Source organism: Sus scrofa, chromosome 10, assembly GCF_000003025.6.
Source record: "Sus scrofa isolate TJ Tabasco breed Duroc chromosome 10, Sscrofa11.1, whole genome shotgun sequence".
NCBI classification, from domain to species: domain Eukaryota; kingdom Metazoa; phylum Chordata; class Mammalia; order Artiodactyla; family Suidae; genus Sus; species Sus scrofa.
The window spans coordinates 27,827,299-27,853,137 of record NC_010452.4 but is presented as its reverse complement, the minus strand read 5'-3'; the positions used below and the strand labels follow the sequence as shown (position 1 = coordinate 27,853,137).

The 25,839-nt window shown below is 48.7% G+C and overlaps 1 protein-coding gene and 1 long non-coding RNA gene across 20 annotated transcripts in view; one reads left to right on the top strand and one right to left on the bottom strand.

The window, feature by feature from the left end:
• DAPK1 (death associated protein kinase 1) overlaps positions 1–25,839 on the top strand; it is a 230,065-nt gene that overhangs the window by 101,571 nt on the left and 102,655 nt on the right. For all 19 annotated transcript variants that reach the window (XM_021064621.1, XM_021064612.1, XM_021064619.1 and 16 more), the window contains one exon: positions 21,841–22,062. In XM_021064621.1, the coding sequence (XP_020920280.1) occupies positions 21,841–22,062 (222 nt within the window). The remainder of the gene's footprint in view (positions 1–21,840; positions 22,063–25,839) is intronic.
• On the bottom strand, positions 4,514–6,856 carry LOC102159250. Its single transcript, XR_299116.3, has 2 exons — positions 6,473–6,856; positions 4,514–4,776 (listed from the first exon to the last, which is right to left on the bottom strand). It is a non-coding gene; the product is annotated as an uncharacterized LOC102159250 (long non-coding RNA).

The window sequence follows — 25,839 nt, the reverse complement described above, 5'->3', positions numbered from 1 at the left end:
CTGGGAAGATATTAGAATAACAGCGATTCAGAACACACATTAAGAAGAAATGGTGTCATAGCATTTCAGCTCTACTCAACAATATGTTTTCTTTTAGTTAAATAAGGAGGACAATAAGCCAGAGCCTTGATTTCTGCAACCCCTGAATGCAGAGCATCTTAAGGTTGGAAGGAATTTAAGAGACCATCATCCAGCCTCCCATTCATTCCCCGCTGATGGCCTAATTCCTCTTGACAGCCTTTCAAATAAGGACAGTTCTTGTGCTCAGAAGCAAAGCCTCTTTGTCTTGGTCCTCCCCTGACAGCCACCTACATGGCCAGCATCTTGCCTACCAAGTGCCAGTACTTAGCCTGGGGCCCAGGCTCTAGCTGAGGGCTGGGCCACTGCATCCCTTCAGCCCTTGGGACCCTGTGCCTGGCATGGCTGCGAGGTTCCATTGCACTTGTGTCATGTGTGGTCAGCTGTTTTCTGTGTGAACTGCTGTCCTGTGAGCTTAATCCTTTGAACCTGACAGTACGGATTTCTATTTATTTCTCTTATGAATTTTATTATTCAGCCTGTTGGGATAATTTAGATTCTAGGTTCTGTCGGTAAATACAGCCATTGCTTTTAGACTGGTTATTTTAAAATGTGGTAAGTATGCTTTCAGCTGATACACTGAAAAATGTCTTGTCTAGGACAGTGATGAACTCAAGAGCCGTATGGTCTGCCAAAAGCTGCCGCATTGTGATTCACCGTCTCATCTACAAAAATATCATGAAAAATTATGTCACAGATCCTGTTGAAATCAAAACATTTTCTCCCTCGTCTGTGGCAGTTCCCATGTCTGCTTGTCTTCTAATCGGTGGGAAAGTTCGTACTAAATGTACTCTTGGTCACGTGCTATTTTTAATTCATCCAATCAACAATCAATTCTCAATTTTGGCTGGGTACCAAGAACAAGTTAATTGATATCAGAGAGGGATCCAGGTTGGTCCTCTTTTGAACATCAGTCCAGAATTACCGGCAATGATTTCAAATTCCTTCTGCTACATCGAGTTTAACTTGCCCAGACTTGTAGATTTGAATTTCTTTTCATATGCCTAGCCAGGAAGTCTTTCATTATGTCTTTTTTATTTTTATTATTTTTTTATTGTCTTTTTAGGGCCACACCATGGGAATATGGAGGTTCCCAGGCTAAGGGTCGAATCAGAGCTATAGCCACTGGTCTAAGCCACAGCCACAGCAACGCGGGATCCAAGCCGCGTCTGCAACCCACACCACAGCTCACAGCCACACCGGATCCTTAACCCACTGAGTGAGGCCGAACTCCCCCTTTGACCGATTCTTAGTCCAGATGGCACTTCCCAGGGGGCCAGTTGAGACCTAGCACAAAGCTGGAGCCCAGTAAACACTGGAGAAAAGTAAGTGCACATGGACTGTCCAGGGCCAGGAAGTTCTTCAAGCAAATGATGAGACATCTTATGTGTTATTTTAAAATATTGGAACAACTGTTTTTTCCCTGTCCAGAAGGCCAGTGGAAACACTTTAAACAGACAGGTAGTCAGCCTATAAATTGAGGGTCAGCCATAAAGTGATTGAGTCAAAATTTTGTATTCATCACAAACTTGTATTGGACTTAATTATCCAATTAATTCATTGGAATTAATTATCCCATGTTGGGTTCTTGGGTCTCAAGAGTGGTGTTAATTTTTAGGAAGAATCCTGTATACAAGTGTGATATAAACAATATTTTAAAAGCTAATATATTGATAGATCATTCTGAAGGGGATTACAATTCAGACTGTAGGAAGTTCCCGTTGTGGTGCAGTGGACACGAATCTGACTAGGAACCATGAGGTTGCGGGTTAGATCCCTGGCCTCACTCAGTTAGTTAAGGAGCTAGCATTGCCAAGAGCTGTGGTGTAGGTCGCAGACGAGGCTTGGATCCTGTGTTGCTGTGACTGTAGTGTAGGCAGGCAACTGTAGCTCCAATTCAGCCCCTAGCCTGGGAACCTCCATATGCTGTGGGTACGGCCCTCAAAAGCAAAAAAAAAAAAAACATTCAGACTGTATAAGCCGATTCTTCTAGTGTTACTTCTTTGTGGTTCTCAATGTAATAACCAGCAGTACCTCTTTCTCATAGAAGCCTCAACAGATCACAGAGTAGCTGGAAAAAAGAGGTTCTACTTTGGTGCCTTAGCTTATGCAGTGGAAAGTCAGTTCCAAGTCGTGTTTATTGGGCTTCTGCAGCCTTTTAGAGCTCACTGTCACCAGGAAGCCACCCAGCCACACCACAGTCCAGCTGCCCTCCCCTCTCCAGTAGCTCTGGAATCCCCAGAAGTCAGCCCCTAGCCTGGAAGGCCTAAACAAGTGGGCTGCAGTGTTGTAGGTAACCTGTGATGGGCCTGCCTAGAGCATCACCAGTATTTATTTTCTGTTGCTCCAGGCCTGTGGCCCTGTTTCCTTCGGGCATGGTTATGTGCCTGAGTTGGGGATCTTTCAACCAAGTAGCCTGCCTACCTGGCCCAGGTGTTTTCACATAACTGCAGGTAGACACAGGCTCTTTGTTTGTTTGTTTGTTTGTTTTTGTTTTTTTGTTTTTTTGTTTTGCTTTTTAGGGCCACGTATGGAGGGGCCTATGGAGGTTCCCAGGCTAGGGGTCGAATCAGAGCTACAGCTGCCGGCCTACACCACAGCCATAGCAACGCAGGATTCGAGCTGCGTCTGTGATCTACACCACAGCTCACGGCCACGTCAGATCCTGAACCCTCTGAGCGAGGCCAGGGATTGAACCCACAACCTAGTTGGATTCATTTCCACTGTGCTACGACGGGAACTCCTGTTTATAAATTGTATTGGAGTATAGTTGACTTACACAGTTGTGTTAGTTTGGGGCGTACAGCAAAGCAAATCAGTTATACACAACCATCCATCCATACCTTTTCAGATTTCTTTCCCCTGGAGTTCCCGACATGGCACAGTGGAAACAAATCCATGAGGGCAAGAGTTCCATTCCTGGCCTCGCTCAGTGGGTTAAGGATCCGGCATTGCCATGAGCTGTGGTGTAGGTCGCAGATGCAGCTCGAATCTGGCATTGCTGTGGTTGTGGTGTAGACCAGCAGCTGTAGTTCTGATTCGACCCCTAGCCTGGTAACCTCCATATGCCACAAGTGGGGCCCTAAAAAGACCAAAAAAAAAGAAAAGACCAGATTTCTTTTCCCATGTGGGTTATTCACGGTATTGTTTAGGTTGCCCCTGTTACCTCTGTGGCAGGTCCTTGTTCACTGTCCATTTTCTGTGTAGCACTGTGCATATGTCAATCCCAACCTCCTCATGTATTCCCCCTCTCCCACCTTCCTCCTTTGGTAACCATACATCTGGTTGCAAAATCTTCGAGGCTGTTTCTGTTTTGTAGATTCTTTGGGATCATTTTTCATTAGACTCCACATAATAGTGACCTGCTCTGAAATTCGTCTTTCTCTGCCTGATTTCCTTCGCTTCGTTTGCTCCTTTCTAGGTCCCTCCATGTTGCTGGACCCAGGCTTTTGATCTGAGTGGCAACACAGTGTAGACTCTCAGGGGAGGTGTTCTGGCAGCCTCACTCAGCTCTACGGAGTCCAAGGCCATCAGTGGGGTGCGGGTGGGGGGTTGCAGAGGCCCTCAGCACCCCACGCTGCAGATGAGGAAGTGGGAGAAGGCTTCTCACCTGCACCTCTACAGGAACTGTTGATCTAGGTCTGCCCGCAAGGCATCCCCCACTTATCTGCCAGAAGGTGATGCTTCCATCATGCAAAGCTTCTAAAGCCCCCTGTGCATGATCACCAAGTCTCCCTGAGCGCAGGCCCCCCATTTTCTTAGGAAGCAACACTTCATGGAAAGGCTATGGGGACCACAGTCCCTGCTTGGGACGTATCACTTTTATAACCTCATCCACGCACATTGGTTTTTGTTCTCTTTAATGTTTGTCCTAAGACCTGATTCGTGACACCTGCTCCTCAGAAAGTCTCACTTCCTGGGAGAAGTAAGGTCATGGTGTGCGTAGGCTCCGATCTGGGGTTTTAACGGGCCTCCCCGCCTCCAGCCATAAGCTTAGTGTTTGCTCTGATCCGGGCACAGGGGATGAGGTTGGCCCACGTGGCCAGCGTCCAGGGAGTTTTGCTCCCACTGAGGGAACACTCGGGCTTCTCGGGAGCTCTGGTTTCTCTTTAACTTATCATCTTTCAGTTTTATCTGAGTGGCTGTCTCTTTGGGTAACTCCAGCAGTGCATATTGGTGCCAGCCTCTCCTTGCCTGGCCTGAAGTGACCCTCCACCCAGTCCTCTTCCCAGACTTCCTCTGAGACGTGAGCCCCCCCACACCCCAATTTAGAGCCAAGGTGACAGATCCGTGACATCATGGGAAAGGGCTTGGCTAGGAGTGCTGTGGAAAGGACTCCTCCAGGCTAGGCTGATGGCTAGGCTGACGGCCAACTACTAGCTGCCTGCTTGAGACCTGGGCCAGCCACACCTGCTGCCCCAAAGAAGACAAACCCTGAGGAAGCCACTGCCCCACTTGTATTCAGTGTCCAGAGCCAGACAGGCGTGGGAGCCGCATCTCCGAAGCACCATCAGCCTGTCGCTGCGCTAAAAGCCACGTAACACCAAGCGGTTTTGAATCTCTTCTGACTTGTTGGGGTCCAAACTCTTCACCAGTCAGACATCCAGCAATGAGATGGAGCTGATTCATCCTGTGACAAAGCACGACAGGGGGTCCCGAATCTGCTCCAGGAAACACGCAGGCAAATCGTATTTCTACCTAACGTGAAAGGGAAGACATGAAAATAGTCAAATATCTTCGTCCAGCACCTCATGTGCTCCAGAACTAGGCAGAGGACGTATGCGCGGGGGAGGGGGTGGTCCCCCAGTTCCTCTGAGTTACATGTAATCTGTGCAACTCAGTGCAGCGTTTGCACAATTACAATCCGTACCCAAACGGGTCTTTTTTTGTTACTTTGAGCTTGTTCCTCTGACCTTGAAACTTTGCACAGTGAGCGAATCAGACTCTTTGGCTGTGGCACAGGGAATGTCGGCTCGGCTCCTTGTTTGTTGTTTCTCTCTCCCCACGAAGTTATACGAACCTCCTGCTCCCCTTTTCAGCAACCTCCCCCACACACTCCCGAGAGCAGCTTGCTGAGTTGAGAACAGATCGTACTTTGGCCCAGTCACCTTTAGCCCAATAGCTAGCTGGAAGGGGATTGATTACGTGACAAAGTCAGCATGATCAAATACTGGGATTGGCCTGAAAGATAGTTTGCTGAGGTCAGAGTCATGTAACAAGGGACAGACCCCTCTGAGTCTTGATGGGACATGCTGAGGGCCCCCTGCAGCTCTGACACTCTAGGCAGGAAGCCCCCATCTCCAGTCCCCAATGTAGTCACCATTCATAAAATGGGAAAGCTGATCCTGGTGTGAGGCCCTTTCTTTAAAGGCAATTTGATTCTCCATAAAACTGGACCCACATGGCAGTCGTGGTTCTGATGCGGGATATTGTTTGTTTTATTTGGTCCATTGGCGCATTGTTTAGATTGAATTCAGCGGCACTCTGCCAATACTGGTTTTCTTCTTTCCTCTCTCTTTTGGCTTTAAAAATGAAAACCAGGGAGTTCCCGTCGTGGCACAGTGGTTAACGAATCCGACTAGGAACATGAGGTTGTGGGTTCGATCCCTGGCCTTGCTCAGTGGGTTAAAGGTCCGGCATTGCTGTAAGCTGTGGTGTAGGTTGCAGGTACAGCTCGGATCCCGAGTTGCTTTGGCTCTGGCGTAGGCCAGCGTCTACGTCTCTGACTGGCGTAGGCCAGCATCTACGGCTCCGATTAGACCCCTAGCCTGGAAACCTCCACATGCCGTGGGAAGCAGCCCTAGAAAAGGCAAAAAGACAAAAAAAAAAAAAAAAAAGCAAAAGAAAAGAAAACCAGCCCATGCTCTGTGCCTGGCTCTGAGTTAGATGCTGAGCAGAGTGGATGAAGTTCCCCCCCTCAGCGCTCAGCTAGAGCAGGACACCCACTTGCTGTGCCCGCCTCCATCGCCAAGCACTCCTAGCTCTGTCATCTAGAAGTATATACAGTCTTGGAGTTCCTGTCATGGCTCAGTGGTTAACAAATCTGACTAGCATCCAGGAGGACACAGGTTCAATCCCTGGCCTTGCTCAGTGAGTGATGGATCCAGCATTGCCATGAGCTGTGGTGTAGGTTGCAGATGTGGCTCAGATCCCATGTGGCTGTGGCTGAGGCCTAGGCCAGGGGCTACAGCTCTGATTGGACCCCTAGCCTGGGAACCTCCATATGCTGCAGGCGTGGCCCTAAAAAGCAAAAAAAAAAAAAAAAAAAAAAAAAAAAGGATATACAGTCTTGCTAATCCCTGGGAGTTGAGAGTTCCGTAGGTCACAGAACAGATCTGAATCAGATGAGACTATTAGGTATGGCAATGGGTAACAGAAATTAAAAGAACTGCACCCAGAACAAGATGTTTTTCCTAGACTCCTGCAGATCAAGTGCTGGAAGTGCTGGAGAAAGGCCATTCAGGATTTGCTTGAAGGAGTCCGAAGGATCCAGGCTCTTTCCTACCACCACAATCATCTCAGGGTTGCCCTCATGGTCCAAGTGGCAGCCAGGGCTCCAGAATTCACCTGTAAATCCACGAGCAAGTATTGCTGCGCTCTGCCTCGAAGCCCCCTCTCCGTGTCTACTCGGCCTGCTCTCTGTTGCCACAGACAATACCCAACCCAATGGACCATCTGAAAGAAAAGGAAAACTCAGTGTTCCTGTCGTGGCGCAGCGGAAATGAATGGGACTAGGAACCATGAGGTTGCAGGTTCAATCCCTGGCCTCGATCACTGGATTGAGGATCTGGCGTTGCCGGGAGCTCTGGTGTAGGTCTTGACGCAGCTCAGATCCTGAGTTGCTGTGTTTGTGGTGTAGGCCGGCAGCTGTAGCTCCGATTCAACCCCTAGCCTGGGAACCTCCATATACTGCAAGTGCAGCCCTCAAAAGCAAAAAAAAAAAAGGAAATTTCCAAATTCCCTGCTGGTTTCCAGTGATGCTGGGCTCCTGTCAGGACCAAGGCCATCATGCATTGGCCTCTCTCCTGTGAGCAACCCAAGCCCAAGGACAGCAAGAGGCAGGGGAGCCCAGTCGGTGAGCAGCCTGCTCTCCCAGGCCTGACTCGGTTAGTCCTCACCCTTCTAATGGGTCAGAGTCCCAAAGGCAACTGAACCCCCATGGGCACCTACCCCAACTCTGTACTCAGCTGCACCCAGGCTGGGGCTGGGGAGCGGGGGCAGAAAACACCTCCAATGTAGCTCTGTGTTGGAAAGGAAACATATGTACAGAATCAGTCCAACTCTTAAGAAACTGACCAGTAACCAAAGCAAACTTTGCTAAGAAAACTAGACTTCACAACCAAAAAAAAAAAAAAAGTCCTTAACAACACTCTCCAACCCATTGCAATGCTTTTGCTTTTTCTTTCTTTCTTTTTTTTGCCTTTTAGGGCCACACCTGTGGCATATGGAAGTTTCCAGCCCAGGGGTCAGAGTTGCAGCTGCCGGTCCACGCCACAGCCACAGCACGCAGCAATGAGGGATCCTGAACCCACTGAGCGAGGGCAGGGATCGAACCTGCATCCTCATGGATGCTAGTCGGGTTGTTACTGCTGAGCCACAACAGGAACTCCCTAATTGGCTGCAATGCTGAGTGCTGTGCTCCCTCTTGGAGAGGGCTTCGTCTGCTGGGTCCTGCACACAGAGACAGACCTATTGTGACTATTTACCCATTTTTCGCTAAATGTGCTTGACCATGAAACTCTCCAGGTAGCCTCTCTTCATAAGAGCTCCAGAGAACTCACTCTGGGAAATGCTTTGCTGACTTGCCCCCTGCCACCCCAAAAGGTATCCTGGGGACAAGTGGAGGGAACAAAGACACTCCCTGCTCTCTATCTTCCTTATTTCTGAGTCCTCATCTGCTCTGGTTTGCTAATTCCTTAATTATAAGGAGGCTGCTCCGTCCATCTGATACTCTGTGTATTTGGTTTCTTTGACCCGCTGGCAGCACCACACTTGTGTGGGAAGCCAGACCTTGGCCTGCCTTGTCTTGGGTCCTGGGCTTTGCTCTGTCCCCTGGGCGACTTCTCTGTGTGTCCTGAGTTCCATGAGGATGCTGTCTCTTGCCAAGGGTCTGCATTTCTCTGAGCTCCTCTCCCCGGTGTGTGGCTCCCAGCCCACCCTTGGGCAGCACTTACATTCTGTGACTCACTCCTGACCGGCATGTGTTGTCCTAGTTCCTGGGGTGACGTGCTGCTGTTTTTATCCCTTTGATAAACTCTGCTCCTCCCTGTGGGTACCCTGGCAACCTGCACTGTTTTCTTACTGGTCGGGGAGCACGTGTTCTCCAGATCACAGAAGTTCAAGATAATGTTTTGGAGGGTTGTTTTTAATTATGATCATCATAATAAACCAGCTTTGGTTCTTTGTAAAAAGTGGTTTCCCGGAGGAGTTCCTGTCGTGGCTCAGTGGTTAACGAATCTGACTGGGAACCATGAGGTTGCAGGTTTGATCCCTGGCCTTGCTCAGTGGGTTAACGATCCGGCGTTGCCGTGAGCTGTGGTATAGGTAGCAGAAGTGGCTCAGATCCCGAGTTGCTGTGGCTGTGGTGTAGGCCAGCAGCTACAGCTCCAAGTAGACCCCTAGCCTGGGAACCTCCATGCTGCGGGAGCAGCCCTAGAAAAGGCAAAAAGACCCCCCCCCAAAAAAAAAGTGGTTTCCCTTCCAGTCACACATAGCTTCTCAAAAGGCAGAAAGAGGAGTTCCTGTCATGGCGCAGCAGAAACGAATCTGACTAGGATCCCTGAGGTTGTGGGTTTGATCCCTGGCCTCGCTCAGTGGGCTAAGAATCCGGTGTTGGTGTGAGATGTGGTGTAGGTCGATGACACGGCTCGGATCCTGCGTTGCTGTGGCTGTGGTGCAGGTCAGCTGCTGTAGCTCCTGTTGGACCCCTAGTCTGGGCATCTCCCTATGCCGTGGGTGTGGCCCTAAAAAACAAAAAAATGAATTAAAAAAAGGCAGAAAGAGAGCAGTTGCAAGAGTGCATTGCACCACGGAAACGTTCCAAAGAAATCCAACTTGGTGCTGAAGTACCAGGTTCCCATACTGGGTTAGCATCTGCACAGCTGGTGGTTTAGGATGGAAAGGGGCGGTGAGGGGCGGGGGGGGGGTCTCCACTGAATGAGGACACAGCGCTTCCTCTTTCCCAGAGACCCCTGCAGGGGATGTCACTGTGCCTAGGCCTTGGGTGCTGGAACCAGTCACGATGAAGCCTAAGTGGCCTTGTACTTGCCGGGTCCTGTGGGAGAATTTGGTTTTTGTGTATGGCCCAGGGTGGGGGACCTGCTTCACCAAAGAGACTGGGAATGGTCCACTGGAGAGGAACACAGCTCAGCCAAAAATCTGTGCTGCAGGCACTTCGGTGAGATCTTTGGGTTTTCTCGTTGTTGGTTTGGAGTTCTGGCTCAGAGGTCCCTCAAATGATGCAGTACTTCCCTTGAAAGCTGGGGAATTGCTGCCAAGATGAGAAGCAAAGAACTGGAACAGTGAGCCTACAGGTGCTGATGTAATGGGGGGGTGGGAGGTGGCTTGTGAGGCCACACCCCCACCTCAGGGGCGGGGATGAGGTATAGGGGAGGGGCAGGACCTGCTTTCAAAAGGGTCTGGACCCTCTCGCTCCTTTCCCAGGCTCTCCCATTAGGCTTGTCCGAGACCCTGATTAACCTCTGGCCCCTCACTATCTGTATTAAATCCTTTCTTCAGTAGCTTCTGGGATCATCTGTTAAATTCACCATCCAAAAATTTTTCCTGGCTGTTCCACCTATTCATTGCTGTGAGACCAACACCCCAAAACGTAATAGCTTAAAACAACGGTTTATTATGCCCTCATGCTTCTGTGGGTTGCATGGCTGTTCTTGCTTGGGGTCTGTCATGTGGTAGCACTAAGATGTTGGCTGGAGCCCTTCTGAAGACTCATCTGGCTGGGCTCTTCCTTTTTTTTGGCTTTTTAGGGCCGTACCCATGACATATGGCGGTTCCCAGGCTAGGGGTCAAATTGGAGCTATAGCCACCGGCCAACACGAGATCCAAGCCGCCTCTACACCACAGCTTACGGCAATGCCGGATTCTTAACCCACTGGGCAAGGCCAGGGATGTAACCTGCATCCTCATGGATGCTAGTCAGATTCAGTTCCACTCAGCCAGAACGGGAACTCCTGGCTGGGCTCTTAAAGCTACTGTTGGCTCACTGGAAGCTGTTGACGGGAACTCTTCCACGTGGCCTCTCCAAATAGCTTGGGCTTCTCCCAGCATGGTGACTGGGTTCCAAGAAGGAGCTCCCGGGAGGGTGCCTGTCAAGAAACCCAGGCAGAAGCCTCAGAATCACTTCTGCCACATTCTCTTGGTCAAGCAAGGCTTGGATTCCAGGGGACCAGGATGATGGGGAGGCAAGGCCACACTTCGGAAGAGGGTGTGAGACAGAAGATACAGGCTGAGGCCATCTTTGCAAACTGTGGTCTGCTTCCCATCACCTCCCCACAGCTAAAACTAGCATCTAGGCAAAGTCACAAGGTATTTTGGGGACCAAAGGGGACAAATAAAATAGATACCATCCAAAATGAAAATAGCTTTGTTCTTGTTTTTTTGTTTTTTTTTTTTTTTCTTTTTAGGGCCATACCCCACAGCACATGGAAATTCCCAGGCTAGGGGTTGAATTAGAGCTGCAGCTGCCAGCCTACACCACAGCCACAGCAATGCCAGATCCGAGCCACATTTGAGACCTCTACCTCAGCTTGTGGCAATGCCGGATCCTTAACCCACTGAGCAGGGCCAGGGATCGAACCCACATCCTCATGGATACTAGCTGGATTCTTAACCCCCTGAGGCACAAGGAGAATTCCCCAAGATGAAACTAGCTTTGTGGGAGTTCCCATTGTGGTGCAACAGAAACGAATCTGACTAGTAACCATGAGGTTGCATGTTCCATCCCTGGCCTCGCTCAGTGGGTTAGAGATCCAGCGTTGCCGTGAGCCGTGGTGTAGGTTGCAGATGTGGCTTGGATCTAGCGTGCCTGTGGCTGTGGCTTAGGCTGGTGGCTCCAGCTCTGATTTTACCCCTAGCCCAGGGTGTGGCCCTAAAAAAAAAAAAAAAGCTTTACAGAGCCTAATGGAAAAAAATGTAGAGACTTAACACTTAGATTTCAAAGATGTTGGGAAGAAAAATGCCGAAAAGAAATCAGGTGCTGCTTTTCAGCTGCGGAAACACTACCCTTCTGGCTTCTGGGAGAAGGACGAAGCTGGGACACCATGCTTGTGTTCATCCTTTGCCTGTGCTTGAGGCGCTCCACTCACGGGCGTGGCCTCATTTCCTCTTGCACAGAAGGGGACACTGAGGCTCAGCCAGCTCCCTGCTCTCCCACGTTGCTGGCAGAGCTGGGGCTGGCCTTGCTCCATCCTAGGGTCCTGTTTGTGGGGAAATCCCTCCTAGCTCCCCATCCCAGTTCCTTTCAGAAATCCTCAGCAGGCTCTTCCATGCCTCCTTGCCTCGGGGATGCTCTTCCTCCTCTTGGGAACCATCCCCGCAACGTGCACCCCCCGCCGGAACCTGGCCTTCAAGACACAGCCTGGGCCTCCCAACCTCATCCTCTCCCTGGAGTGGCCCCGAGTAGGGAGTGGGCATGTCCTTTTTATGGCCCGTCCTATATTAGAGTGTTACATGCTTGGCGCTCCCCTATTCTGTAAACCCATTGCGTCCTCCCCCTCCCCCACCCCTGCTGTCATCAATGTGAATTATTATCAAATGTTAACTCATCCTTGAAAAATCTTTTCTGTCACCTCACCTCTTATTTAAGACCTGTCATTCCAGTATTCTAGCAGGATTCAAGCTGACACCACTCTCAGAATACAGCTCTTGAGGAAGAATAGATGACCCATAAATTAGCCCTAACTTGGGCCCGGGGGAGGGGTGGATATATGACTTAAGAAGTAAAAATTATTTTGTGTTAATTACAAGTCCTATTGCAACTCTTGGGAGGAGGGGAGAGAGAAAGAACCCCTTTGATTTAAGCCAGATCTCTTCCAGCATTGATGTAGGGAAGTTCACAATAATACATAGTTACCGTAAATAATTTGTTTGCACTGGGTGGATAGATGTTTAAAATGAACGAAAAATCATACCCCATTTTAGGCTTTTTTTTGGGGGGGAGGGGAATCTGTACCCACTTTTCTTGGTGGGAGCTGGTTTTCATGGTGGGTCTAGATCAAGTTCAGTGATGAAAATGTTAGGCCCTAGGTTAGGTACCAACCCATAAGGTAGGAAAAACTGTTATGTTGAGTCGGCTTGCTCTTGCTCCATTCTGTGTGTGTTTGTTTGTGTGTGTGTGTGTGTTTTGTCTTTTTAGGGCCAAACCCATGGCATATGAAGGCTCCCAGGCTAGGGGTTGAATCGGAGCTGTTGCTGCCAGCCTACACCACAGCCACAGCAACACCGGCTCCTTAACCCACCGAGAGAGGCCAGGGATCGAACCCGCGTCCTCATGGATACTAGTCAGGTTAACTACTGAGCCATGACAGGAAGTCCTCTTCCTCCATTCTGAATGCAGCATTTTCTTTGACATTGTGTGTCCATCCAGTCTTTCCCCAGGTGAGAGCAAACCTGCCACGGAGAGATGAATTTGAAAATACAACCTGACCGGATTAAACAAAGGTCAACAGGTTTAGTTTTAATGCACTGTGAAATATACAAGACCTGCTAAAACACGAATGCCTCATAAATTGCGTGTGATCCTTGTGCTCTGACCTTGGGAATGAACCTTCCATGGTTCTTCCTCATTTTTAACATCATGCTTCTTAAGCACATACACGAATGTGGTTTTGCTTTTTTTTTTCAGGGCCCCTCCGAGCCTGTTAAAGCCACGGTTTTTGGTAATTCAAACACTGTCTGGGTGTTCCCGTCGTGGCTCAGCGGAAGCGATTCCGTGAGGTTTCAGGTTCGATCCATGGGCTCGCTCAGTGGGTTAAGGATCTGGGTTTGCCATGAGCTGTGGTGTAGGTTGCAGAAGCAGCTCGGATCTGGCGTTGCTGTGGCTGTGGTGTAGGCGGGCAGCTGTAGCTCTGATTAGACCTCTAGCCTGAGAACCTCCATATGCCACGGGCATGGCCCTAAAAAGACAAAACAAAACAAAACACCAAAACATTGTCTGAGTTTTCACTGGGGAGGAGGAGGCTGCATTGCCCAGACATTTAGCCACAAGTCTCCTCTTTTTGCCTTTCTGTCTCAAAGCTTCCTGCAGATGCTCTAGTCTTGTCTGTGGATTCCTAGGGGTAGCTTGTATCTCAGATGAAATGGATACAAGCCCAGCAGGGCAGCTGTGCTCAGTGAATAGAGCATGGGAAGAACATACTCTTGTGTTTGGATTCATTTCTCAATTATGCAGAGTACATGTTGGATGATTTACAGCAATTGTCAAAAATCTCTCTGCAGCTTGGTTTTCTCATTAATAGAAGAGACAGTGATCCTGTGAATCTCCTAGTTGTGATTATTAATAAGGTAATATGTGGAGTTCCCTTCGTGGCGCAGTGGTTAACGAATCCGACTAGGAACCATAAGGTTGCGGGTTCGGTCCCTGGCCTTGCTCAGCAGGTTCAGGATCCGGCGTTGTCGTGAGCTGTGGTGTAGGTTGCAGACACGGCTCGGATCCCGAATTGCTGTGGCTCTGGTGTAGGCCGGTGGCTACAGCAGTGATTAGACCCCTAGCCTGGGACCCGCTGTGTGCTGTGGGTGCGGCCCAAGAAAAGACAAAAAAAAAGTGATATGTGTAAAGCGCCTTGCATAGCATCCTGGATACAGTTCACTGAGTGACTCCAAGGGTACTGCTTAAATTAGATATGTAAACTAGACAAAGAAATGAGCCAGCAAGTTGTTCTGTATGAAGCTTTGTGCCTTTTAGCAGAAGTTCTCTTTGGGAAGTTCCCTGGTGGCTCAGTGGGTTAAGGATCTGACTTTGTCACTGCTGTAGCTCTGTTTGCTGCTATGTCACCCAGTCAGTCCCTAGTCCAGGCACTTCCACATGTCATGGATGCAGCCCCCCCAAAAAATCATTTTTAATAAAATTTGTGATTATGTTTGAAACACATTTTTTTTAATAGATAACTCTTTCAAGCAGGGATGGGTCTCATTGTCTTAGAGGTTAATAACTTTTTTATAGTGAGTTGAAAGTTTTCATTTTAAAATGAGTGTGGTTATCTGTACCTACTGCAGCAAACTCTCATTAAATGACAGAGAATGTTAGTGGTATTTAAAAAAAAAAAAACGACATGCAGTCAATTCTCATTATTTGTGGTAGCTACATTCTGTGAAGCCACCACAAACACTGAACCATTGGTCCTGGAGAAAAGTACAGGGTTGGGTTCCTGTGAGCCTCTGGTTACAGCATTTTCACCAACAGATCAATGCATAACTTTGTTTGATGTGTGTTTCTGTTCAAAGACGCCTTGCTTAGTATATATTGCTTTTTCGCTAACACTGAACGCAATGGCCAACAGCACGGTAACCCCTGCCAAACGTGGCTTTTCATCACACAAAAATTTTCTCTGTAAGGCACACCATGGCCTCTGAGCTTAAAGAACACTGGACAATACTTCAGCCCCACCCTTGGGGACCTTTTTTTTTTTTTTTAACAGCCGCACCTGAAGCACGTGCATGTTCCTGGGGTAGGGGTCGAAGTGGAGCTGCAGCTGCGGGCCGGGGCCACAGCCACAGCCACAGCCACAGCAACACAGGATCCCAGCTGCCTCTGTCTGCAACCCACACTGCAGCTTGCAGCAGTGCCAGATCCTTAACCCACTGGGATCGAACCCGCATCCTCACAGAGACAACATCAGGTCCTCAACCCGCTAAGCCACAACGGGAACTCCTCGGGGGCCATTTTTAAATAGCGAAATCCCCAACAAAAAAACACAAAATGCAAAACTCACAGGGGCGCACAAATCATAAAAGGGACACTGTTGGAGTCCCCGTCGTGGCGCAGTAGTTAACGAATCCAACTAGGAACCATGAGGTTGCGGGTTCAATCCCTGGCCTTGCTCAGTGGGTTAACGATCCGGCGTTGCTGTGAGCTGTGGTGTAGGTTGCATACGCAGCTTGGATCCTGAGTTGCTGTGGCTCTGGTGTAGGCCGGTGGCTGCAGCTCCGATTTGATCCCTAGCCTGGGAACCTCCATGTGCCGCGGGAAGTGGCCCAGGAAACGGCAAAAAGACCCCCCCAAAAATAAACAAATAAATAAAAGGGACCCTGTTTACAGTATGAGAGCTGAAATAAGAAGGCCTTGACCAACCTCAGCTGGGAACACGGACATCTGGCTACTCAAATCCATAAATGAGCACAAAAAGCACTGTGAGTGTTGAGTTTTAGGTTACAAATGCATTTTAGTGAGTAGGTGACCTCGCAAATGTGGATCCCGCAAAAAGTGAGGATGGCTTATATTGTGTTTCAAGTTTAATGTTAATATACGGTGAGTTTCTGTTTTCCAGGAAGGAAGTTACGTCCTCCATCCATGGAACCATATTGTCTGGGTGTCAGCCACTGAGGAACCTCCTGTGTTTATCACAGGAGGGAACCTGGAGTGACAGGCAGTCTCCCAAGAGGGGGGCAGGGCTGGCCTTGCTTCTCTGTGTGCATTTACTTGCCTCCTGCCCAGAGCGTATCCTGGAAGCTGGATCAGGCTGTTACTCTGGGAGCCCACAATTTATAAGCCCTTGCCAAAAAAAAAAGAAAAAAAAGCCCATGCAAATTATTTTTTTCAGCCGGGGGGAAGATTGGAGAAGAGGCATTTTCCCCCAAAGTGGCCAAATTCAGGGTGGAGAGTGGGGGCGTGAGGGAGGGGGCACCAGCTGTCTAGGAACAGCAATTATCCAACAGTCCAAGTGGAATTAGGCTTCACAAAGCAGATCACTGTTTTAGAGAAGAAATTCTTCTCCATGAGTCTGTCCTCCGCCTGCTGGGCACCGGAGGAGGTGACGCTAGGGAAATACCCATCACCGAGTCACATGGAGCCCCTTCCCCATGGTCCCTGTGTGTGCCTCCCACACACCCTCTGGCTCAACTGGGACTCCTTCCCTGCCCCCCCCAGCGCTGGGAGCAGCTGCTTTCCCTCTGGGTGGGGCAGAGAGAGGAAGGGGAAGAGCCAGCCGCCAGATTTAGAAATAGTTTTACACATTTTAACAGAGTATAGCCCTGCTCTGTGTGTGTGTGTTTTCTTTGTCTTTCTTTCTTTCTTTTTTTTTTTTTTTGGCTTTTTAGGGTCTCACCCATGACACATGGAAATTCCCAGGCTAGGGGTCCAATCAGAACTACAGCTGCCCCCCATACCACAGCCACAGCAACGCCAGATCCAAGCCACATCTGCAACCTACACCGAAGCTCATGGCAACACCAGATCCTTAACCCACTGAGGGCAGGGATCGAACTCGCATCCTCATGGATCCTAGTCGGGTCCTTCATCTGCTAAGCACAGTGGGAACTCCAGTTTTCCTTTTTCTTTTAGGGCTCTTTTCCCCAAGCCATCATGAGAGGTGACATTTTGGGGTGATACTGCAGTGCTTTGAGATTTAAGCAATCGTGAGCTAAAGACAATGACTCCCATTGTGGAAGATCATAGCTCACAGTTATTGAAGCTTTGCTATTGCCAGGTACTGTTCTTCATCCTTCCCCCTCCATCCCAACAGCCCTCCCAGGCAGGCACTATATTCTACCCACTTTACAGATAAGGAAGCTGAGGCAGAGTCGTTAAGGGGTAAGTAAGCCCAAAGTTCCCTAGGTACTACTAGGCTGGAACCAAGACTCAAACACAGGCATTCTGCACCCCTGGCTGCTGTGCGGTTCTGTGGAATTACAGTGAGGCAGTTTTTAGGATTATAGATTCAGAATTCAAGAGCAGGACACCAGCGTTGTACCTGGGCTCCTGGAGGGGCTTTGCACCTAGGGCGTCAGGAGACAGAAGGTGCACCTGCCAGCTCTCGGTCCTGAAGGAATTATGGTCTTGGGAGAAGAGGAAATGGGCCAGAAAACAGCAAGTGCCATATAGGGATGGGCTGCCCTGTGACTCAGGGTGCAGGAGAGAGCACTGGTTGGGGAAGGGGTAGGGAGGCAGATTGTTGAAGAGTTGAGGATAGAAGTTCCCCATGTGGCTAAGCAGAAATGAATCTGACTAGCATCCATGAGGACGCAGGTTCGATCCCTGGCCTCGCTCAGTGGGTTAAGGATCCAGCATTGCCATGAGCTGTGGTGTAGGTTGCAGACACAGCTGGGATCCTCTGTTGCTGTGGCTGTGGCGTAGGCTGACAGCTGCAATTGGACTCCTAGCCTGGAACTTCCCTATGCTGTGGGTGCAGCCCTAAAAAGAAAAAAAAAGTATCAAAAGGGAGTTCCTGCTGTGGCCCAGGGGGTTAATGATCCCATTGTCTCTGTGGAGGTGCCCCTTCCATCCCCAGCCAGGTACAGGAAGTTAAAGGATCCAGCATTGCTGCAGCTGTGGTGTAGGTCCAGCTCAGGTTCAGATTTGATCCCTGTCCCAGGAACTTCTCTATGCTACAAGGGGGCCAGAAAAGAGGAAAAAATTAAAAATAAAAGTGTCAAAGATCTACATGGAACATTTGGCAGTGAGGTCAGACTTGCGTTTAAATTCTTTGTGGCCTACCTGTTAAATTTTTTTTTTTTTTTTCTCTTTGGTTTTGTTTTTTAAAGCAATGCCATTCAAACCACTGAGTTTGCCTTGAGTCTGCCTTTATAGCCCCCTGGTCAAGTGGCTGGGACTGCAGGACTCACGCCCAGGGGTCCCAGCTCCTGGAAGCACAGGCTGCTATGGGTTGGAGGTCCTGGCAGGGCTGGCATGCAGGCTTTTTGTCTTGAGGCCCCTCAAGAGCACGTGCCCAAGGGGCAAGAAGAGAAGGGGAACCCAAGCACCACTTCACTGGCCTTTGTAAAGCAGTACTAACTTTGTTTTGTATTCAGGCTGTTTTTCCGCCTTCTTCCATGAGCTGCATCCCTGCCGCCCCCCACCCCCCCCAACCTCAGAGAGAAAGCCCAGTTCTTCACTCTCCAGAGAAATTGGAAAGTGGTTGTAATCAAGTCCTAACAGATCCCACGACTCTTTAGGGTTGTGAGTTTATGGGCAATAGGTGCTAGTGTTCCAATGTGATTTATTCTTCAGCATCTCCATTAGCCCGCTACGGGGGTGGAAAGAGGGAAGAAGGTATTTATAACCTGCCATGCAAAAAAAAATTGATGCTGCTAGAAAAATAATCCTTCGCCGTGCTTTTTCTTCACCCACCCCTGCTGCTCAAGTAAATGAGTAACGTTTTAAAAGTATCCATTCTTTAGCATCAAAATATTAGTCTTAATTTGATTTTTCTCTTTCTGCTTTGTCTTCATGTGAGGGGAATAAAGCTAGCTAAAAATAACCGTGACAGTTCTCCACATAGCAGTTCCCCAGCAGGTGCCAAGAAATGTACAGATGCTGTGATGGGTGGATGGGCTCTAGGGAGGAGGTAGGGCTGTCAGCATTGACACAGGAAGCATCTTTCCATGGTATCTCACTTATTTCAGGGTAACCTGCTTGCGTCTCAAGGTCTCACCTGCCTGCATAGTCACCTTACTATTTTGTGTCAAGCTCTGTTATGGTATCTGTTTTTTTTTGGACTTTAAAACATTATATTTTATTTATATTTTTGAATATCAATGAAAAATGTAATATTTTGATCCCTTGTATCATTCAGAATTCAAAGAGTGTAATATGATAAAGTGAAAATTCTTCTTCCTATGTTTCTTCCCAAGACACTCAGATCCCACCCTCCAACCCCCAGCATCAAATATAATTTTCCTGGGGGTCCATCCGGTTCTGCTATGCATATATAATCAGTACATATCATATACTTTTTTTTTTTTTTTTTTGGCTTTTTAGGGCCGCACACGAGGCATATGGAGCTTCCCAGACTAGGGGTCCAATTAGAGCTGCAGCTGCTGGCCTACACCACAGCTCATGGCAATGCTGGATCCTTAACCCACTGAGGCCAAGTATCGAACCCACAACCTCATGGTTCCTGGTTGGATTTGTCTATTCTGCACCACGACGGGACCTCCTTTTTTTTTTTTTTTTTTTTTTTTTTTTTTTTTTTTAGAGCTGCCCTGGAGGCATATGGAAGTTCCTAGGCTAGGGGGCTAATCTGAGCTGTAACCGCTGGCCTATGCCACAGCCACAATAGCAACTCTGGATCTGAGCCTCATCTGTGACTTACACCATAGCTCACTGTAACACCAGATCCTTAACCCACTGAGAGAGGCCAGGGATCAAACCTGTGTCCTCATGGGTACCAGTCAGGTTTGTTTCCACTGAGCCATAACAGGAACTCCCTACTTTTTTGTTTTTAACTGAAATGGTGACACACTAAATACACTGTTTTGTGTCTTATTTTAAAAGAGCAAGTCTTGGGAGTTCCCATAGTGGTGCAACAGAAACAAATCCGACTGGGAACCATGAGGTTGAGAGTTCGATTCCTGACCTTGCTCAGTGGATTAAGGATCCAGTGTGGCCATGAGCTGTGGTCTGGGTTGCAGACGGGGTTCGGATCCTGCGTTGCTGTTGTGGCTGTGGCGCAGGCCGGCGGCTATAGCTCAGATTAGCCCCCTAGCCTGGGAACCTCCATATGCTGTGGGTGCTGCCCTAAAAAGAGAAAAAGACAGGGGGGAAAAAAAAAGAAAGAAAGAACAAGTCTTGAAGATTATGTTGAATAGCTTCTGTGCCCCTCTAGATGTCTAGTCCAGTGTAGTCCCTGCTGCCTTCTGCCCTGCAGGGGGCTGAGGAAGCAGGGAGTGGCTGAGTGGAGTACATGGAGCATCTCATGGAGGGGGGTGGGGGGTGCCCTCCGAATGGGCTCCCTTTCCCTCTGGTGTCCAGCTCAGATCAGCCAATGGTAGTGCTGGGGGCTCAGAAGGGAGACCGATGGAGGGAGGAAAGCCTGTGTTCTTTTATATATGGGCAGTAAGCTCCAGTTGCATGCTGTCAAATTTGAGATGCTTTTCCCTGCAAGAAATTAAAAAACCAAATCAAACTGGCTTTATCAGTAAAGGGAATTTTATTGCCTTATATTGCTGAAAAAATCCAAAGGCGGATGACTTCAGGCAAGGGTTGATCCAGCCACTCCACAGTGTTACTGCAGACCTGGTTACTTTCCTTTTACCAGCAATGCCTCAGCTTTAGGTCAAGAGTGATCTCAAGATCACTGGCCCCTTTTGGAGGTCAAAGTGTCTCAGAAAAAAATCTTTGTCTCCACATTCTTCAAAAGGTCTTATTTAGGTCTTGTGCCTGTCCCCGGAGCCACGAGAACATAGTGCACTGATTGGCTTAGCTTGGGTCACATGATCCATAGCTCTAGTTGGGGTGGGGTCAGCTCTCCAGAAGCAAAGAACCCTGGAGGTGGATATTATTGGGAAAGGAAGAGGATAGAGGCAAGCCATATTCTCTAATGCATATGGCTTATCAGCCCCTGAAGTGTGAACAAAATATGTACAGACAGACCTCGGAGATAATTTATTGCAAAAAAAATGCCAACCCTTATCTGCGCTTTTAGTGAGTTACAATCTTCTTGCAGTGGCAAGATCATGATCCCACATCACTATAACGGATATAATTATTGAATCACCAAAATGTGACACAGAGACATGATGCGAGCAAATGCTGTTGGAAAAATGGAGCCAATGGACTTGCTCAGCAAGGGCTGCCACAAACCTTCAATCTGTAAAAACTGCAGTATCTGTGAAACAGAATAATGTAAAGCACAACGAAAGGAAGTATGCCTGTATATTTTTTGTCTTTCAATTGATAAACATTGGTGCTAGCAAATATGTCATTGAAGGGAGAGCCCGTTTTCTGCCAGTTCCTTGGTCCCAATCCCTTGCTTTCCTAAATACACAGGACAAGAACAAGGAAGCAAGGCCAGATGGGAGCTCTTTCCTGTGGTCCCTGGATCTGAAATGGGGACGAGCAAGGGTCGGTGGGGGGGGGGAGCAGAGAAATAGAGGCATTATTCCCCATTTAATAAAATGTAATTCAAGAGGAGTCCCTGCTGTGGGGCCTGGGATCAGCAGTGCCAGGATGCAGATTCAAACCCCAGCCTGGCACAGTGGGTTAAAGGATCCAGTGCTGCCCACAACCTGCCTGGCTCAGATCTGATCCCTGGTCTGGGGAACTCCATATGCCTCTTGGCAGCCGGAAAAAAAAAATGTAATTTAAGAAAAGGATTTTTATTCTTCACACCCATTGTTCATAAAGAAACAAGCTTAATGGAACTGAAATATAGCAAGAAATTTCTATGTTGAATTTGTTAATTTCCCACAATGTAGACTTGCCTATTTCTAATTCCATTACGCCCTGCCCCTCCCCCAGGGCCACATCCGTCCCCAAACCCGGTTTTTAGTGCACAATAAAGGATCTGTAGGAGTTCCCATTGTGGCTCAGCAGTAACAACCAGACAAATATCCTTGAGGATGTGGGTTCGATCCCTGGCCCTACTCAGTAAGTTAAGGATCCAACGTTGCTGTGAGCTGCGGCACAGGTCATAGATGCAGCTGGGATCCCGCATTGCTGTGGCTGTGGTGTAGACCGGCAGATGCAGCTCCTATTTGACCCCTAGCTTGGGAACTTCCATATGCAGCGAGCGTGGCCCTAAGGAGCAAAAGGGAAAAAAAAGGGGGGATGTGTAAATGATCCCGACCTCTTCCACCTTCTCTCTTCAGTGGGCAGTTTGCTGTCGTGAAGAAATGCCGTGAGAAAAGCACCGGTCTACAGTATGCGGCCAAGTTCATCAAGAAAAGAAGGACCAAATCCAGCCGGCGGGGCGTGAGCCGGGAGGATATCGAGCGGGAGGTCGGCATCCTGAAAGAGATCCAGCACCCCAACGTCATCACCCTGCATGAGGTTTACGAGAACAAGACAGATGTCATCCTGATCCTGGAACTGTGAGTGCTGTGGTTGGGGGGTGGGGTGGGCATAGGGGGAGAGGTCAGCCAGGGCTCCCCTGCAGCTGGACAGTGCTGTAGCCAGCCCGGACCTCTCAGGGATGAACTTGGCTTTGCCAAGTTTAAGTACTGCCATCTGCCGTTCTGCCCTGGGCGTCCTGGCTGCAGTGATTCACCTGGAGTAACTCTGCAGAGCTGCGTCCATGAATGTGGTCCCACCTGATTGGCAGGTGGGCCCCCAACCTTGGGCTTCTTCCTTTGGCCTGAGGTCCTCTGCATTCTGAGTTTCATGTTAAGCTTTGGCCGTATGTCTTTCCCTCCTGCCATGCTGTACCTCTGTTTTCCTGCTTCCCTTTTTCTGTTCTCTTTCTCTCTCTCTCTTCCCACACCCCATTTGTAACTGTTGGGACTGTCAGCACTCTTTGGACCAGAGGGTAAAATGGAAGCAGCATCACTCCGGGGTGATTAGAGGGCTTGTTTTTAAAGCATTTTGCTGATGGTCTCAGGCACGCCCTGCCCGTCGGATGTTATTGTGGGAAACTGACTGTAGCACGATGTTCTGTGTGTGACGCATCCCCCTGTCCCTGGCCCTCTGCCTTGTGATGAGCCTGGCTGTATGGGCTGGTGGGAGAGGAGAGAACATCACACAAGAGCTTGCAGCTGGGAGTGTCTCTGGGCTGTTAGGAGGGAGGAGAGTGGGGTGGGAAGGTTGGGGGAGATGGAGCAGTCCTGGGTGGTTCTGAGTCAAGACAGACCCCACCCATTTCCTAGAGCCTCTGAAATTCAGCTGTGCCTTTCTGCCAGCCCAGCAGCTCCCCCTTACTTTGGCAACTCTTAGGGCTAGAAGGTGATTTTTGAGAGGAGATGGAAGTGACGGGAGGTTTTTGGAGGGAGTCCAGCTCAGGGGCACCTCGCTAGGGGACCTGTGCTTTGCAGTCACAAGAGCCTGGGATGCCCACTGCTTCTTGTCTCATTGCCGGGATCTGTGCATATTCCTCCATGCCTCTGAGCCACAACCTTCTTAACTACAAATTGGGGTCAATAATACCTGCCTTAGGAGTTCCCATGATGGCCCAGCGGGTTTAAAATCCGACTAGCATCTGTGAGGATGCAGGTTCGATCCCTGGCCTCGCTCAATGGGATAAGGATCTGTCTGGTGTTTCTGTGAGCTGTGGCGTAGGTCACAGATGCGACTCGGATCTGGTGTTGCTGTGAATGCGGCGTAGGCCGGCAGCTGCAACTCTGATTCAAACCCTAGGCTGGAAACCTCCATATGCCTCTGGTGTGGCCCTAAAAAGAAATAATAATAATGACAATAATAATAATAATAGCTACCTCAAAAGGGGTATGGAGGATATCAGTGAGGAGAATTTAAACATCCCTGTCACAGTGTCTGGCTGGTGGTTGTGTTTAATACATGTTTCTAGGAAATTCTCTACTCTGCACTCGTGACATACTGGGCTGCATAATTCTTTGTTCAGGGGGCCTCCTGTGCACTGCAGGATGTTTAGCAACATCTCTGGCTTCTGTCCACCAGGTGCCACTAGCATCCCCTTCCCTAGCTGTCACAACCTAAAATGCCTCTGGACATTGCCACGTGTCCCCTGGGGGCAGAATCTTTTCTCCTCCTACCCCCACCCACTCCTCCACTGAGAACCACTGCTTTAAAGGAAAAGCAGGACCTGAAGGGCACAGAGGATTAAGGGGCCTGCTCGAGGTTCAGCAGAGAAAACAGAGGAATCAGAGTGTAATCCTCACCGTGGCTTTATAGGGTGACTTAGAAGCTAGCAGAACCGTCATCAAAATCCAGGGCAAATCCTTTACCATCTCTTGGCCTAAATTTCTTTCCATAAGGCTATTATAAGAGACCACGAATACAGAGTTCTTGGGAAAGAGATTATATAGATCACAATTGTTTGGCCTCTTCAGAGAATTACCAGGTTGTTCCCAGTGGCTCAAGAATCTTCTTTGCCCCCTTTATGTGTCAGAATATACAAACGATGCCTGTGAGTTACTGCCACCTATGTGTGTATATTCTGGATTCAGATTCTGTTGACTGACCCACCCCAGTCATAGATATTTTCCATTAGGTGAATTTATCCTAAGCATTAGATGGGTCACATATTGGAGTTCCCATTGTGGCTCAGCAGAAATGAATCCATCCGGGAAGCATGAGGGTTGGATCCGTGGCCTCTTTCACCAGGTTAAGGATCCAACTAGGAACCATGAGGTTGTGGGTTCAATCCCTGGCCTCGCTCAGCGGGTTAAGGATCTGGCATTGCCGTGAGCTGTGGTGTAGATCGCAGATGCAGCTCAGATCCTGTGTTGCTCTGGCTGTGGCATGTAGGCTGGTGGCTACAGCACTGAATGGACCCCTAGCCTCTGAACCTCCATATGCTATGGGTGTGACCCTAAAAAGCAAAACAAACAAACAAAAAGATGGGTCACATACAATAATTTTTTATTATTTTATTTAAAAAAAAATTAATTATTATACAGTAAATTTGATGTTGGAGGAGGGCTGTATAATTCTTTTTTTGTTGTTATTTGTTTGTTTTGTTTCTTAGGGCTACACCTGTGGCATGTGGAGGTTCCCCTGTTAGGGGTCCAATTGGAGCTATAGCTGCCAGCCCATCCCATAGCTACAGCAGTGCCAGATCCGAGCCACGTCTGTGACCTACACCACAGCTCATGGCAATGCCAGATTCTTAACCCACTGAGAGAGGCCAGGGATCAAACCTGCATCCTCATGCATGCTAGTCAGATTTGTTTCCGCTAAACCACTGCAGGAACTCCAACTATAATTAATTTTAAAAATTAATTTAAAAAGGTTATATAAGTAGAATTATACAGTATGCAGTCTTTTGAGACTGACTTCTTTCACTCAGCATAATACTTTTCCGATTTGTGCATGAGTTGTTTGCTTTTATTGCTGAATGGTATTCCATTGTGTGGTTTTTTGTTTATGTGTTCACCCACTGAAGGATATTTGGGCTGTTTCTAGTATTCAGTAGTCAGGCATAAAGCTACTATAAACATTCACATACGGGCTTCTCTGTGAACATAAGATTTCTCTTTTTTTTTTTTTTTTAAGGGCTGCTCCTGCAGCATGTGGAGGTTCCCAGGCTAGGGGTCAAATCAGACCTGTAGCCACCGACCTATGCCAGAGCCACAGCAACACAGGATCTAAGCCGCGTCTGCAACCTACACCACAGCTCACAGCAATGCCAGATCCTTAACCCACTAGGCAAGGCCAGGGATCAAACCTGCCACCTCATGGTTCCTAGTTGGATTCGTTAACCACTGAGCCACGACGAGAACTCCAAGATTTCATTCTTTGAACATGACCCACGGAGTGAGTCATGTGGTAAGTGCACATCAAACTCTATAAGAACCTGCCAAATTATTTGCTAAAGGAGTGGATACGCATTCCCGTTGCTCCATCCATTCTTGGTATTGTCAATGTTTGTTTTTAGTTGTAGCCACTCTGTTAGGTGCATGGTGACACACAGCTCTCCATAGGTCATGGCATGGTGACCTTGGAAAAAAGTTGAGTGAGTTCATGAAGGGTGGATGTAGGTGGGAGGGGCAGGAGATATGGCCCCTTCCTCACAGGATCAGATGCATGTTTGTCTTCCCTGGGTGTTTGCTCTTCAGAGTCCAACCTCTCCTGTGAACTGAGTGTCTTTGCCTTTTCATCTGCTAAGGAAGGGGGGGTGTTGTGATGCTTACTTTTATGTGTCACTTGACTGGGCCACAGGGTGTTTCGACGTTGGG